General features: G+C 45.2%; 1 protein-coding gene and 1 long non-coding RNA gene across 3 annotated transcripts; one reads left to right on the top strand and one right to left on the bottom strand.

The window, feature by feature from the left end:
• The first annotated feature begins 99 nt into the window (after positions 1-99).
• LOC307179588 lies at positions 100-10,530 on the top strand. Of its 2 annotated transcripts, none has more exons than XR_013825438.1 (5): positions 100-797; positions 2,215-2,326; positions 3,864-3,940; positions 4,213-4,341; positions 7,987-10,530. It is a non-coding gene; the product is annotated as an uncharacterized lncRNA (long non-coding RNA). The 2 variants fall into 2 exon arrangements; XR_013825439.1 differs by lacking the exon at positions 7,987-10,530 and adding an exon at positions 4,714-6,544.
• On the bottom strand, positions 6,677-16,452 carry LSM1 (LSM1 homolog, mRNA degradation associated). Its single transcript, XM_079908942.1, has 4 exons — positions 15,990-16,452; positions 12,038-12,106; positions 10,554-10,669; positions 6,677-7,168 (listed from the first exon to the last, which is right to left on the bottom strand). The coding sequence occupies exons 1-4, from the start codon at positions 16,033-16,035 to the stop codon at positions 6,998-7,000; spliced, it is 402 nt and encodes a 133-aa protein (XP_079765068.1). The 5' UTR covers positions 16,036-16,452; the 3' UTR covers positions 6,677-6,997.
• Between the last annotated feature and the right edge of the window lie 24 nt (positions 16,453-16,476).

The raw sequence follows: 16,476 nt of genomic DNA, 5'->3' as shown, positions 1-16,476 counted from the left end.
TGCAGGATCGGGGCACAGGCTTCTGCTGATGTCAGAGCCTGCCACTGACTCTGGGATGGGTGTGGGGTGCTGGTGACCTCCTCCTGGGCCAAGGTTCTCTTCCTCAGCCTTTGCAGGCTGAGTGCCTTGTTAACTCTCACGGTCCCTCTGAGCAGGAAGGTAGGCAGAGAGGTCTGGGAATTCCCTCTGGTTCTGGAAGTCCTCTGTGTCTGGCTTTGCTTTTGGATGAGGGCAGAGCCCCCAAGGGTGGAGACCAGAGGGCACCGCAGGCCAGGAGGGAAGAGATGCGGCCCAGGCCGTGCAGAGTGCTGGACAGGAAGGCCCAGGGCCGGGGAGGGAGGACCCCACTCATTCACTCAACAATCCTTTGATGAGTGTCCACTGTGTAGCTCTACAGTTACAGGGGAAAACGAACCATGTGACCCCCATGGGGAGCTGTAGGGCAGATGAGGAGGTTCAGAAGTACAGAGGAGGGAGCACCTGACGACACAGGAGGAGGAAGGGGGTGCTTCTGGGGGGAAGTCAGATTAGGAAGGAGTCAGCCAGGTGGGAGAGGGGCTGGGGGCCAGGCGCTCCAGGTAGAGCATGGAGTGGGTGGTGGGGGGTGGTGGTGGAAATCTGAGGGGTGCTCAGCTGTGGAATGTCCGTAGGGTGCGGAGGGAAGTCAAGGCTGGAGAGAGAGGCAGAGGTCAGAGCCAGCTGGGTGGGCATGGGAAGATTCCTCCGCAGGTTCCCGGGAAGCAGAGGCCGGGAGTTGAGGAGGGGACCTGGAGCTGGTGTGGCCCGGCCCCGAGGAGGTGAGTACTGGGCATCGCCAGCGGCCTTTGACCTTGGGCGTGTGGGGAAGCTGTGGACTGGAGGGCAGAAAGCACAGAGGTCAAGTTCAGACAGACTTCCCATCCCACTCCCACCACTTACTTTATGGTTGGGAGCCCCTCACTTCAGTCTGAACTTCCTCATCTATAAAATAGAGTATGTTTTCTTTTTCATTTTCTTTTTCTTTGTGTAATCCTCTCAGGGTGGTTATAAGGCTTGAATCAGGTAACAATACATCAAGAGCCCCCAGGACCAAGCCCCGACTTCTCAGCCAGTGTCTGGGCCCTCGCGTCTCCCCCTAGCCACCCTTCTCATCTTGCCCAGCTCAGCGCGCTCCCGAGATTCCCTCAACGTTCAGGGCAGCTCACAGCGTTACTCCCTGAAAGGCTTCCCTTTGGGCACCCTGTCCCCCTACGCTTTAGTTAGAATTCAATACCTTTGGGCCCCCCCCCCCCACAGACATTTATCACAGTAACAATAAGACTGTTAGGCATTCCCCACACACACCTTTTTTAAAAGACTGTTTTAAGAGCTGTTTTAGATTCACAGAGAAACTGAGAGGAAGGAACAGAGATTTCCCGTAGACCCTTTGCCCCCGCACCTGTAGATCCCCCCTTTCCGTGTCTGTGAGCTCCATCCGTAAGGCCCTGTAAACGCCATGAGGACTTGGATCCTTTCCAAATTCTTGATTCCCCAGCACTTAGCACAGGGCTAGATAATTAATAGATACTGAATAAATGTTTAGTAAATGATTGGGAAGCATGGAGCCTGGCACTTTGTAGATTATCAATAAGTACTGATTTTCTTCCAGCTCTTCCTTCCTGCTTATAGAGTATATGCTTATTTAATACCTAAAGAGTTTTCCCCCAAAGGGGACATTGTGAGAGGGCAGCAGAAAGTTAAGGCAAGTTTAACTCATTGGGCTTGAGGTCATTATGGATTACCTCCCTTCACAGAATATTTTGTTTTTAATACATTTATTTTTATTTACTTATCTTTGGCTGCATTGGGTCTTTGTTGCTGTGCGTGGGCTTTCTCTAGTTGCGGCGAGCGGGGGCTACTCTCCGTTGCGGTGTGTGGGCTTCTTATTGCGGTGGCTTCTCTTGTTGCAGAGCACGGGCTCTAGGCACGCGGGCTTCAGTAGTTGTGGCTTGTGGGCTCTAGAGTGCAGGCCCAGTAGCTGTGGCGCACGGGCTTAGCTGCCCCGCGGCATGTGGGATCTTCCCGGACCAGGGCTCGAACCCATGTTGCCTGCATTGGCAGGCGGGTTCTTAACCACTGCGCCACCAGGGAACCCTGGAGAACATTTTATGTAATCCAGCACTTAATTCCTCAATTTGAGTTGGTTGCCGTTCTGTTATCACTCTTTTTTTTTTGGCTGTGCTACGTGGCATGCAGAACTTCCTCATCCAGGGATCGAACCCACGTCCCCTGCACTGGAAGCACGGAGTCTTAACCACTGGACCGCCAGGGAAGCCCTGTTATCATATTTGTACAGAGGAGACTAAGTGTAAGCTCAGTGAGGGGAGGGAAGGCATCCCATGAGTCTGGGGAGACTCAGCAGATGATAACGGCTGGCGTGGAGCGCTCCTGAGCCAGGGCTGGCTCTAAGCTCTTCACACGTGTTCACTCACTCCTTACCACCACCCAAAGAGCTGGTGCTATTAGATCCCCATTTTACAGACAAGGAGCTGAGAGGTGCCGCTGGCCCAAGTTCGGAGAGCTCTGAAGTGAAGAAACCGGGACGCACAGCCTGTGCTCTTCACCTTTTTTTTTTTTTTTATTGAAGTACAGTTGATTTACAGTGTTGTGTTAGTTGCTGCTGTACAGCAAAGTGACTCAGTTATACATACATATATACATATATCCTTTTTCATATTCTTTTCCATTATGTTTATCACAGGATATTGAGTATAGTTCCCTGTGCTCTACAGTAGGACCTTGTTGTTTATCCATTCTCTGTATAATAGTTTGCATCTGCTAATCCCAAACTCCCACTCCATCCCTCTCCCACCCGCCTCCCCCTTGGCAACCACAAGTCTGTCCTCTATGTCTGAGTTTGTTTCTGTTGCGTAGATAAGTTCATTTGTGTCATATTCTAGATTCCACATATAAGTGATATATGGTATTTATCTTTGTCTGGCTTACTTCACTTAGTATGATAATCTTTAGGTCCATCCATGTAGCTGCAGATGGCATTATTTCATTCTTTTTTACGCCTGTGTGCTCTTCACGTTTTAAAATCTCCTGTTTCTCTCTGAAAAGCAGGGCCCATATTTGCCTCTCATGCCTGACAAATCTCAGGGTGATGCTCAGCATGCCCAGCTATCCCCTTACACTGGTTCCCTTGTCCTCGTCTGCCTGTTTCCAGCAGGTGAGCCAGGGACGTTGGCAGGGGCCACAGTTAAAGCTCTCTGTCTTCTGTAATAGCCTAACCAGAAGAGCAAACTGAAGGCAGGTGGGCTGAGTTGAACTTCCCAGATATTTTATTTGACCTGCACACTATTTTTAGAAAATTTTGAATTAGTTGCCAACACAAACTGTAGGGACAGAAAACAGATCAGTGGTTGCCAGGGGCTGGGGAAGGAGGGAGAAGTTAAATTCACAGGGGCAGGGGTGATGGTGATATAACTATATGCAGTTGTTAAAACTCACAGAATTGTACACTAAAAAGAGTGAATTTTACTGTATGCAAACTTATTCGTCAATAAAACTGGGTCTTAGGGATGAATTCCCAGGCAATCTGGGTTTCTGACCTTGGATACGGCCAGCACTGGGCCCTCTCTCTTCCTTGTGGTTCTAGCTGCTGGCCGGCTGGTGCTCTGACACCACTCAATGCTCTGTGTTTCCAGAGCAGCAGCATTTGAGACCATTTTCTACCCCTGGGTCCTGCAGCAACCACTGCTGAATGTCTGAAGTTAGGGGGAAAAAAAATTTTTTTTTTTTTTAAAGGAGAATAGGTACAAAATAGGAGGTTGAGAAGAGGCAAAGCAGTGAAGTGAGACATGAGAAAAAAAGAGGACTTGATTTTATTTTCTGCTCCCAAGGAGCCCTGGCAGAGCTGGAGGAGTAGACAGCTAGGGGAGTGTGAACCAGGGTGGACAGCCCCAGAGCTTTGGGACAGGTAGGTACGTGCCATTTTCTAGGGTGGGTTTCCTAATTCTTTCAGGCTAGGAGGTCTTGGGTCACTTAACTAGATACAAAACCTGCTTCGCTGGCAAAAGCAAGCACCCGTGAAGCAGTCTCTTGCTCTTTATCCCCAAAGGGGTAATATGCAAGGTGGAGGTGGGGCACTGCAGTTGGGAGGAACACAGACTGAAGAGTATCTGTTGCCTCCAGCAATCCTGACAAGTCCTCCCCCACCCCCAACCCCGTTTCCCTGGGATGCTCTTCCAGACGTTGGCGCACCAATCATGTCCAGACTCTTCATGCCTGGGGGGCTGTGGTCTCCAGTGAGGGCAGTAAGAGAACATCTCCACGTTCAGTGTAAGGATCTCTGCTAATCACTCCACTCCGGGGTGCTCGGTGAGTCCTGCCGTCCTCATCCTTTGAGGCATTACTGGTCTCTGAAGCATCTTATCTGACCAGCCTGAATTCACTGCATTCCCCATCCATCCATCTGTCCATCAACCCATCCTTCAACCCCAAAAATATGTACTGAGACGTGATATATGCCCGGTATCATCCTAGATGTGGGACTACAGGAGTGAGCATGACAAAAATTCTGTCCTTAAGGGTTTACATTCTAGTAGGGGAGTGGAGCAGACAGTAAAGAAGTGAAACTTATGTTGGATTGCGATACTTGCTCTGGTGAAAAGCAAAGCTGCCGAGGATATAGGTGGGGGGAGGGGGGAGGTGTGCTATTTAAAACAGGTCGTGAGGGAAGGATTCTTGCAGTTATCTGGGACAAGTATGTCCTAAGCAGAGAGAACAGGAAATTCCGGCCTCGTCCAGAGCCTGCTGCATCTGCTCTGCCTGCTGGCCTGCACCGTCTGCCGTCTGCACCTCACTCTGCCTGACCTGCCACCCATACTCCTGTGAGCAAAACTGAGGCCACTCTCCAGCCATCACATCTGTGTCATACCCCTGGGGCTCATGCTGATGTGGCATCCCTGAGAAGCCTTGCACAATGGCAGCGTGAGGGCATCTGGTTCTGCTAAGTATCCAGGGCCTGTTGGGAGTTTATCCGAGCAGGGTGGGAGAGCAGATACTGTGGCTTAAATTCAGCCGACAACATGTGACGTAAGGTCAAGGGCCAAGGAAAGGGGAAAAGAACAGCTGGGAGAGAGAGAGGCTGCTGTACCCAGTTATATCAGAATAAAGATCGCCAGGAAAGGGGCTGCAGTAGATCTTCCTTGTTTGTTTGTTTTCCTTGAAAGTGGTCTCATGGGAACCTCTACTGGAAGAAACTATTAAAGACAAAACAAAGGTATAGAACTGAGATTGATTCTGAAGCCTGATTAACAGTAGAGGAGTACCCGCAGTGGTCCAGGAAAAAAGCACGATTTCAGTACCTGCAAAAAGCCTGGACTGGGCAAAGCTGAGGGCAGGCTCTGAGCAGCAGGGAGACAGAACAGGAGGGAAGCAGGGAGTCTCATTCCATGCTTCAGCTCTCTTTGCTGCTGCCTGTGTGACAAAGGTCTAAAGGCAATATGTTATTACGCGTAACAACTGAAGCCCAGCTATGGCTTGGAAATTCCTGAACTACTGTGGAAATTCTCTCCTTTGAATCATGACTCTTTTGATTGCATTTGGAATTGTTTGAAGGAGGTTGAAAAGACGAGTACAGTGAATCCGAATCTCTTGAAGGTGCCGGATATTCTGAAACAGTGGTGCTCAGAAAAAAGCAGAATGCTTACAGAATGCTGTAATTCTGCTGACTCTCAAAGAACATCTTCTTGTAGTGAAAGTTAGCCACCTCTTCCACAAGTCTCCCCTTTGTGGGGAAGTTAATAACAAATTCCGGCTATTCAACAGTAAGGTTAGAGATGAAACACACTAGATAAATCATTAAGTGCGACGGTTCTTCACAAATTAGCTACCTTGAAACCAACCCAATGATGAATAGCTCAGAAGTCTGCATTTGGCGCAGTTTTAAAAACACCTGAGCTCATAAAATGTGGTATGTTTAATACTATAAAATAACTCAAACATAGGAATTGGCTATAAATATCTTCCCTGCAAAGAATGTCTTTGCTCAACAGACTATAAAATAAGTATCTGGAATAGTTTTACAGTTAAAACTGAGAATCAGGGAGGAAAAGTGACTTGCTTGAGCCCAAAGTGCTAGAACAGAGTCCAGGTTTCGGAAAGTACAGCCTCTTACGCTTCCTGTGTGATCAACATCATTCCAGAAAAGGGGCATCACTTGGCTTGGCTGAGAATAACCTAGATATATCAGTCACTGCAACACGATTTTATCTGTGCTTTTTGATCACAGCATAGGAGGCTCAAGACTCAATCCAAAGGACTAGAAAACCTAACGAAATTAACAATACTTAGAGAAGTCGTTATGTGGATCTCAAGGGAACGCAGCTGGGATAGCTGTTGGTGAAGCAAACAGCTGCTTCTCAAACAAACACCAGCTTCTCTTATAATCAGTAAGTGCAAAACTTCACGGAGAGAGCCCTCTTCAAGCCTGAAAACTTGTTTTTCTTATCAGAAAAAAACCATGACAAGGGGAGAAAGGAGGACCCACAGGATATCTGGTATGAAAATATTCCTTCATAAGTAACTAGTAGGTTGGAATTGTGACAGAAGGGAGATCCCAGCATGTGTGTGTATGGACTGCTTATACCTTTGAGAGCAGAAATTTAATGACTATTCACTGAAGGCAACTCAAACTTGGGAAATAATAACATTGCAATTTTGAGATTCATATTTTATTTACAAGCAAATGAAGAATATTCCCTGTAACCATTAATTTGGGGGGAGAAGAGCAATATAAAGAAGTAGTTGCTGGCTCCACAGTGACGTGTGAAAGGAGTCCATGCCACTGTTTCTTTAAATGATTTTGTTATTAAAATAACCGAAACAAAACGCACAATTTCTTCATGTTGCATATGTGAAAGAATTCCAAATAAAAATGACTTTTCAAAGCTCTGCAGTCTCTCGTCAAATGTGTCACTTGGTTTGGTGACAGCCCCTGCTCCCCAAGAGCTACAGCCTCTGAGCAGAAGACTTAATACTCATCAAGAGTATCTGCTCGAGGGATAGACAGGCCTCGATCCTTCAGGGCCTGGACTTTCAACTTCTCAGCTTCCAGCTTGGTCTGCTGTTCCACCCTCTGTTCTTCTAGGATTTCTTCAATAGACACTTGCTGGAGGGGTGTGTCACTCTCCTTTTCTAAGTCCTACAAAACAAGCAGGTTTGGAAAACTTCACCTGATAACCAAGAATAGAAAACATCATAGATCTAAAGGCAAACCAGTTCCTAAATGGATTCCTATATCCAGCTTGGGTTATTTTTTGTACTTGAGATAGGGCAGAAATATCCTATGGACAGATAAATTTGACAAAGAAATGGCTGGCAATGCTCCTATAGAACACATGTGAGTGTGGTTTAACAGGAATCAGTATCGGCATGTATAACAAAGCTTTCGTGTATCCAAAGTAAAGTCCTACATTAGACAAGTACGCCTTCTCTTAAAAAAAAAAAAAATATTAGGGCTGCTTACAGCTATTTCCCCAGCCCCAAGGAATCCAAGAAAGAAGGTACTGAGGTCAAGATGGCTTAAAATAAATTTTGTATTTATACATGATCAAAGTCAGCCTAATTTCTGGGGGTTTGTGCTCAGTAAGAAGGTAGAGAACACTGATTCAAAGTAGCACCACCACCTGCCCCCCCCCCACCCCCCAGGCCACAGCCGGTCCTGGCTCCTTCCCGGGCCAAAGGCAATAAACTGTCCCTCTGCCGCATTAACCAGGAGTTGTTACATTATAACACAGGACTTCTTCCCCCTTCATGGCAACAAGTCTTCTAGAGAAAACCTCAGCAGACCAGTTAGGTTACGATACCATTTTGGCCCCAATGTATTTCTCGCAAATATTGGCTACTTTTCCCACTTAATATGGCATAATATGCTTAATATTTTTATTTTTGAACACCTTCTAAACATCTGATAACCAATTTTATAATGCAGAACCTTGCTATAAAATTATCTATCTACAGGGCTTCCCTGGTGGCGCAGTGGTTGAGAGTCCGCCTGCCGATGCAGAGGACACGGGTTCGTGCCCCGGTCCGGGAAGATCCCACATGTCGCGGAGCGGCTGGGCCCGTGAGCCATGGCCACTGAGCCTGCGCATCTGGAGCCTGTGCTCCGCAACGGGAGAGGCCACAACAGTGAGAGGCCAGCGTACCGCAAAACAACAACAAAAACACACAAAAAAACAAAACAAAACAAAAAAATTATCTATCTACAGACTCAGTTCACTCTCCTTAAGATGAGTATACAGGTGTCACTCTGTGTTTTAGTAACATGGAAAGCCTATACCGACAGGGCATTCTTATTTCTCATCCTCCTCTCTGACTTTTAATTATAAAATTCTGGGAAGGCATCAACACATACACAAACTCTCCAGACGTTCCAGCCGACCACTGGATACTTATCTTCAGATGCTGCTAAGGCCTCGGGACCCGCAGGCAGTGACACAGCAGATGGAGGACTCTCACCAGAAAGGTTAGAATGAAAGCCACATAAATTACATAAGCAAGCCCTGCCCTGGGTCAAAAGTTAACTGCATCCAGCAAAATATATATTATCAAGTGTAATCTTCCCTCACAACCCATGGGCAGCAGGAGGGAAGATAATGTTCTTGGCTTAGTGTACTACTTCTTGGGCTTTTCAATATTATGTGCTGAGCTGTTCATGTGGTTATGATAATGCTGTTTCCTAACAATCAGCTTATTACTTAAGGCTGTGTGTCTCATCATCCTTGAGGTAGAATCCAGGGACTCTGCAAACAACTGAATGTTTACAGAATCCAAATGGCTTCTAGGTTTGAGTTTTCCTAGAATTGGTTCATAACGTCTTCAAACTGACTACCGATTCATAGAACTATGTAAGCATTTCCTGAACCATATTTCTTTAGTGGTACCACTATAAGAATTCTGCAGCATCCAAACCATAACATACAAAAAAAAGAGCACTTTTCTCCTCAAAAGGGCTCCCAGGAAACAATGAAGCTTCAAGAATAAACACAAGTTCACTTCTCTTCACATACATCTACACAGGGGCATGTTTGTGCCAATGTAACTGGCACAGAAAGCATGGATGTGGTGTTTACTACTGTACAACTGAAGCACAGTATGCGTGGATATTTTAACTTAAATCTTTCCCCCCACAGCAAAGTAATACATTTCCTCTTTAAAACAAAGAGGTGACAATTCCCGCTGCTTAAACATACACTGAAACCAAAAATATCAACCACAACTATATTTTTAAAATTAGAAAAAGTTATTTCATAGCAATACTTGGACAGTATCGATTAGTTGTTTCTAGCTGTTAACGACATGAGGTCTCTGAACGAACATGACCCTGGCAAAATTACCTCCTTACTTTGTCAAATGGTCTACCATTAAAAACAGCTACGGACCAAACTACTTCACTCCAAAGACTCCTGTAAACGTGATTTAAGATGTGGCTAGGGATTGGGAAACTTTACTGAAAACTTTAAAGATAAAATCAAGCAAACACCAAGGTTTGATTTTCCTGGAAAACCCAATAATCAGAAGCATGAGGATCGAGTCAAAGGTATTAAATAAAGTACTTTTCTTTTAAAGTAAATGTGTCTCATGTAAAATGTGAAATCAAGTTTTATTTTCTTTAAAAATGTCTGAGTACTTCTAATATATATTTTGGGCGAAGAGTTTTCTAATAGTTCACATACACAGACATATAGACCTACAGTAACACCACTTTAGAGGATTTAATTTTTCACCTGCCAGCTGGCTTTCCTGACAACAGATAACAGGTACCTCTCCTCCTTGGCTGGGAGCTAAGTATGCAAGTGAAGTTGAGCCCATCCTCGGAAAGTTAACAGAAAGGCTTCTTCTGCAGCCATTCTTTCCCCTCCCCGCTTTAAAAAACATAGATATCGCACTGTATATGCAGTGTGTCTTTCCCCCAAACACCACTAATAACCTTTATGTCATGAAAAACCATTTGTAAACAATTGTTTAAATGACTGCAAAATATTCCAGTGTTAACAAGCCACATTTCATTGAATTATTCTTCTCCTGTTAGATATCAAGCTTCAATTTTCTGCTATTAGAGATACAATAACAACATACTAACGAACACATTTGTGTGGGACAGTATTTACACATATATATTTATATATGTATATATCTATGGCTGCTCCGTGTGGCTTGTGGGATCTTAGTTCCCCGACCAGGGATTGAACCCGGGCCCTTGGCAGTGAGATCGGGAGTACTAACCACTGGACTGCCAGGGAATTCCCATGTAGGACAGTATTTTTTATGGTATCAGGTAAAAATCAGTGGTATTTTGCTGCTAATGGGATCAAAATCTTTAAAATGCCAGGAGGCACTGAAACAAAGTTAATTGCTCTCTGTAGCTTTCCTTTTACAATGTAGCTTTCCTAAGCTAATTGGGTGGTTTCCTTGAGAAGCTGGGTGAAGGTGGAAAATATATTTTTTCCTTCTTGAAAAGACAAAAAAGAAACCTAACTGGCATGATTATCAAGAGCCATAGCAGCTTAACAGTTTTCACTTACTATTTCTCCTAGTAGGACCACATTTTCTCCTCTGACCACAAAAATCCCTCGAGGAATATCACCGTATTTTTTGCCCACATGAATACGCTCCACAGTCTGATGTAGCACTAAGTTAGCTATAAGTGTACAGGGAAGAAACAAAGATATTTAGTTCAAATTACTTTATAGGTAAAGGTCCATTACTCAATTAATCAGTTATTTTGAGTAGAAAAGATTTAGCTGTACATGACTTTCAAACTTTCTAGTTCTGGAAAAAGCTAAAATTTCAAACAATCTCTTCTTATTACATTGAGACAAACCACTTAGGAGACTTTTAAACAACTGCAAACAGAGAGTATTTGGGATTATGTTGCACTAATAAGGAGGATGGTGGAAATAAATGAAGAAAATTAAATTCCTTATGAGTTAGTTGCTAATATCAACATGGCTATAAGAAAATATAAATGACAGGGCACTTGGAAAACTCTAAAGCCCAAACAACTGCAGAAATTAAAACTCTGGGTTTATTTGGAAGGAAAACGTTTTTCTCTGTTGCGTGGGTATGTGTGTGTGATGATTTACCGAAGATTTAACTTTGTTTCAGTACTTAGGATTCATTTAACCCAATGTAGGTACTCATGGATTACGATATAACGGTAACCTATTTTTTCCCTTTGTCAGATAACCATAATCTGGTAATGTGAGAGTAAAGCCACTATTTACCACTTTTCCCTCATGTAGTCTGATGAATCTGACTTAAGGTTTAGAACCACAATCTGTGAAGAATAATTCATTTTCCTTTTCCAATTGGTGCTGTTTGTCTTACGTGAAGAAATGCGGTATCTGTGCTCTTATCGTCTATAATTCTTACATGTGTTTCAATTATGTTGTTTTTCCTCAGGCCCAAAGCCACTGACCTATGCAGATGTCCAGCAAATGCTGATATGAACTGAGAAGTTCCTTAAGACAGAAGCAAATATAAGGTCTCTTTAGAAAAATGCAGGAGGCAAAACCAAGACCAAGACCTTGAGTCTAATGTATCCCAAGGTATAAAATCCTGAGCTTAATGTTGGGGGTCCCTAAAAAGCTTCAGCAAAGGCCTCTGACCCACTTTTCATTGGACAGGGAGGGATTACCTTCAGGGCAGGAACTGCTTTGAAGAGTAGTCGCACCCAAGCCAATGTACAAATGAGCAGCTTTTTCAGTGGACTGAGTTTATTTCTATCATCTGGCTCCCTCTAATGGGGAAAATAAAAAATAGTCCAAAACACTGTCAGCGCATGTTCTAGTGAAAACCAGTTTTAGAAATACAAGCTTGTAAACACAAGCTTTTGAACCACCTAATTGTAATTTAGAAAACAATGATGTAATGATTCAAACCAATATTCTATTATGCCAGACACGTGAAAAAAGTTGCAGACAAACTTCGATATGAAACAACACAAAAATACAGTGGGCAGCTCTTATTATCCAGAGTACAGGAGAAGTCCGTGACTAATACGTACCAAATTGATCAATGCTTCTTAAAAAGCCTATAAGCGTCCTTCCATCTCGAAGCAGGACCAAGTGCTTTTCTGGGGAGAGGGAAAAAGATCTTTAAAAAATGCACTGTTGGGACTTCCCTGGTGGTGCAGTGGTTAAGAATCCGCCTGCCAGTGCAGGGGACACGGGTTCTAGCCCTGGTCCAGGAAGATCCCACATGCCGCGGAGCAACTAAGCCCGTACGCCACAACTACTGAGCCTGTGCTCTAGAGCCCGCGAGCCACAACTACTGAAGCCCATGTGCCTACAGCTCGTGCTCTGCAACAAGAGAAGCCACTGCAATGAGAAGCCCATTAGCCTGTGAGTTTACAGGGTAACAACAAAAACAAAGTTCATAGCAGATTAAGCTCTACTACTTCTTCCAGTGTATTTAAGGCAGAGTTCACTGAGGAATTAGAGGGATGACCCCGGCAGCACGGTGTTTAGATGAGAAGACTGGTGATGGAAGAATCTGAGGAGGCGGCAGAGTGGGGAAGGACTGGGCACGTAGTCAGGGGGCCTGACCGACTGGTTCTAGATGCTGATGCTTGACAGTTAAACCCTCTCAGTGTCATGTCAGTTTCCATACCTGCAAATTTGGAAATTGAATCTAGGTGATCTTTATGATCTTAATTCAAGAATTATTTTCCCCTCAACCGAGATGGAGAGCTGCTATTTCAAACTCTGGAATCAGGGAAGGTTTTAAATAAAATAAATACCTCAGACATGCAGAATGAGGACACTGATAATAAAACTAGAGCAAAAGTTCAATAAAATTTATGGAGAGCTATGTGCTGTTCTGGGGCCTAGATATAGAGTAGAGCAGGGGTCCCCAACCCCTGGGCTGTGGACTGTTGTCCGAGGCCCGTTAGGAACCGGGGCCGCACAGCAGGTGAGAGGTGGGCAAGTGAGCGAAGCTGCATCTGCCGCTCCCCATGGCTCCCCACAGCTCGCATTGCCGCCTGAGCTGTCCCCCGCCCCGCCACCCAGTCCGTGGAAAAACTGTCTTCCGTGAGACCGGTCCCCGGCGCCAAAAAGGTTAGGGACCGCTGCGGTACAGAATAACATTTAGAGTCACCAACCTTATGGAACTTATATTCCTGGTGGAGAAAGTCAAACAAATTTTTAAAAATGCCCTATAGCGCGTAGTCTAGCGGAATAATAAACAAGATAGCAGAATGAGAAAAAGAGGGGAAGAAGCTACTGAAGAGAGGGTGGCTAGGGAAAAGCTCTCTGAAGAGGTGACCCTGAGCTGACACTGAAGAATGATAGTCAGCCCGTCACTAGAATAGGTAGCCAAAGTCATTCATTTGTTCCTTAATGCCACAGATAAAGTACTTTCTAGATGCAGAACAGAGGAACAAGACAGTGATTCTTTCCTGAAGGAATTTATAGGCTTTCTGGGTCTATAATTAAGCACCACAAGAGAGCAAATCTTAATTATGTGAGACTGAGAGAAACTGTATCTAGCTGGAGCAGGTATCTGAGTTGGACATTTTTGGCCATAGGAAGAGTGACAGGGAAAGGGAAGAGGAGGGAAATCTGTAATTGAGGCAGAAGAAAAAAGAGCTATGTATCCAAATGTCTGGCGAAAAGTTGAGGGTGTGAAGGGAAATAACAGGAGATGAAGTCAGAGAAGTCCTGGGAGCAGAGGCTGAGTCTGGATGTGACTTTCCTGGGAACAAGAAAACTCTGAAGATTAAACTGGCAGAAAAGAGAGAACGGTTTTGAGGCTAGACCCAGAGTCTGAGACATGAAGAAGAGACCTGAACCAGGGGAGAGATGGGAAGGGACAGGATGGGAGGACCAAGACACTGCAGTTATAAGGGATGGGATTTGTCAGCCAAGTGTGTTTGTATATGTGGGTATGTGTGAGAGAGTGGGGTGCTGAAGAGATGAGTTAAAGAAGATGTAGGAATTCTGAGTCATCATGTCAGGGAGGACCATTTACCAAGAGCTGGGAGTAAAAGAAGCAAGCTCAGTGGAAGGTGATTAGCTGTAGTGATTCTGAAGTGGTATCAGGACACCTATGTAGAAATGTCAACTGGCAACTGGAGATGTAAGACTGGCCAAAGAAGTCAGGATCGCAGCAGTTTTTGAATAAGTCCACAAAGAGGTGATATAATAATTAAAGTCCAGGAGCCCTCCTAGAGATTTAAAGAAAGAAGCAAGCTAAAGATGGGACCTAAGTGTCCATCTATTTTAGGGAACAATAACGGTTGCAGAGGTAAGAAAATCAAGTACCAGTGTTGGAGAAATCAAGAAAATGAAGAATCCCGTGGTAACGTTATCACAGTGTTGCAGAGGAGACGGAAGAGCTCGGAGAAGTGCATCAGAAGGTGTCTTTAAGACTGCAGTTTCAGTAGTGTGTTGACAAAAGAAATCAGATTGCAGGGGTAATAGAGGTAGGTGGTCTATTGCAGGTGGTCAGGAAGTAGAGTTAAAATGGGAGACTACTCAAGAGGTTTGGGGGTAAAGATGTGAAAAAAGGGATAGGAATTTGATGGTGAAACACAACTGAGAAAAAATTCGACAGACAAGAACATACATGAAGGGGAGGATTCAGAGCGGGAGCGAGAGAGGATATGAGAGCAACAGGATATTAATGGAAGAAGGTTCCAGAAGCAGTGGAAGGAAAGAGAAATAAGACACAAACTGAAAGGGAGGAATACTTCCTATTCAAATGAGAGGATGGGTGAAAATACAGAAAGACTGAGGAGAGGAGAGTGTCTGAATGTCACAGTGAAGGGTGCATATGAAATGGTTTCAAATCTTTCAGTAAAGGAGGAGCTTGGAATCTGCACAAAAGGGGTTAGAGGCTTGAGAAAAGCAATTATTTTTAGTAGAATGGCAGGATGTGTTAGGGGCCTCAAATAATTCAGATACATAACAAGAGAGGTGAGGGCAAAAGGGCATCCTCAGATAACTAAGACTGAGGATTTCATCACCCATTACAGACAGGCTTGTACAGTGGTTATTCATACATGACTTTGGTCCAACCTACATTTCCCTTCAATAGCAAAATCACTAATTTGGATCTAAAAAGTGATTTCAAACGACAGGAAGAGAATTTAATCATAAACTCACTCTTTAATTTACATACATAGTAACTGTTGAGATTCCTGTAACTTGTTTGGAACTGTGTGTAAACCGTTTTGCAGCAATTACAAGTTAATGAGACAGATCACACGATTGAGACTTTAAAAATGTTTAAGGAATAATTCACAGATGAGAGTTTGGAAAAAGGAAAGACAACTGTACAGAAGTGAGCTCCTCTTCAGGACAGTGACTAGGAATAAGGGAGCTCTTAATAAATGCGAGAGAAAACTGTCTAACAGAAGAAAAAAGTAAGTTTGAAGTGAGTGACTCAAGTCTTTCTGGAAAAAGCAATACCTGGTCCGGCAGTGGTCTCCATTACCATAACCCTAAAGTCTAAATACCCTCAACGGTAAAAGATTGCAAACGGCCACACAGCATAAATCCTATGTTTAGTGCTAATTAAGTCCAACTGCTGTTGTATTACTCTTTTCGTTTCTTGAAGAATCCTTTCTCTAAGAATTCTCATTCATCCACCAGTAACCACCTGGTACTTCGAAATGCCGCAGGTGGGAGATGATGCACCGGGGAGGCGGCCAACTCTCACACTTGGGCCTCAGCAGCCGCATCCCTGAAAAGCAGAAGTGAATTCTACAGCTTGCCCGGGGGCCGGTGAAGGCTGCGAGAGACAGGATACAGGGAGCAGGCTAGGAGGTGGGCAAACGGTGTGTCCCGTGGCTCCTGCATCCTGTGGAAGATGCCAACGCCGGACGTCCAGAACCTTACTAAAAACACACCGCCCCCAGCCCAGACTCATTCTATGAGCTCCCTCCTAAGAGGCACCCTCCTGGGAAGAAGGGTCTCACCCCAGACTTCACTCGGAGGAGACGAACTACTCACTGTCGATGTCCTCGATGAGGCTGGCGGTGCCGGGCATATAGTTCATTTTGAGTTGAGATAAGGCTGCAATGTATAGTGGCGGTGGGCCAGCGCGTCCAACACGTCCTTCCTCCTACCGCAGTCGCCGCCTCGGCGGGACCGGGACAGGAATCCGGACACGGACCAACTCCTCGCCCCGGCTTTCAGTAGCCGGGGCCTGCCGGAAACGCCACCATATTACCCCCACCCACTTCCGGCATCACGTGCCCGTCCTCAAGAAGAGGCGGGGCCGTAGCGCGGTCCTGGGATACGCTTTCCGCAACCCTGATAAGAGGGGAAGAGGAATCTAGATTGGATAGACAGTGGGGAAAAGTGTTTTCCCTTTTAAAGGAACACGGTGCCGCCCCTCGCTTTCCTGCTTCCCAGACCCCAGAGCCACGGCCCTCCGTCCTTCCTCTCTCAGGACGCGGAAGCTGAGGGGGCGGGACCCGGCCTGGGATTGGCTGTT

This window comes from Stenella coeruleoalba (assembly GCF_951394435.1).
Source record: "Stenella coeruleoalba genome assembly, chromosome: 21".
NCBI classification, from domain to species: Eukaryota; Metazoa; Chordata; class Mammalia; order Artiodactyla; family Delphinidae; genus Stenella; species Stenella coeruleoalba.
The sequence above is the reverse complement of the archived record's forward strand: the minus strand, read 5'-3'. Positions and strand labels throughout refer to the sequence as shown.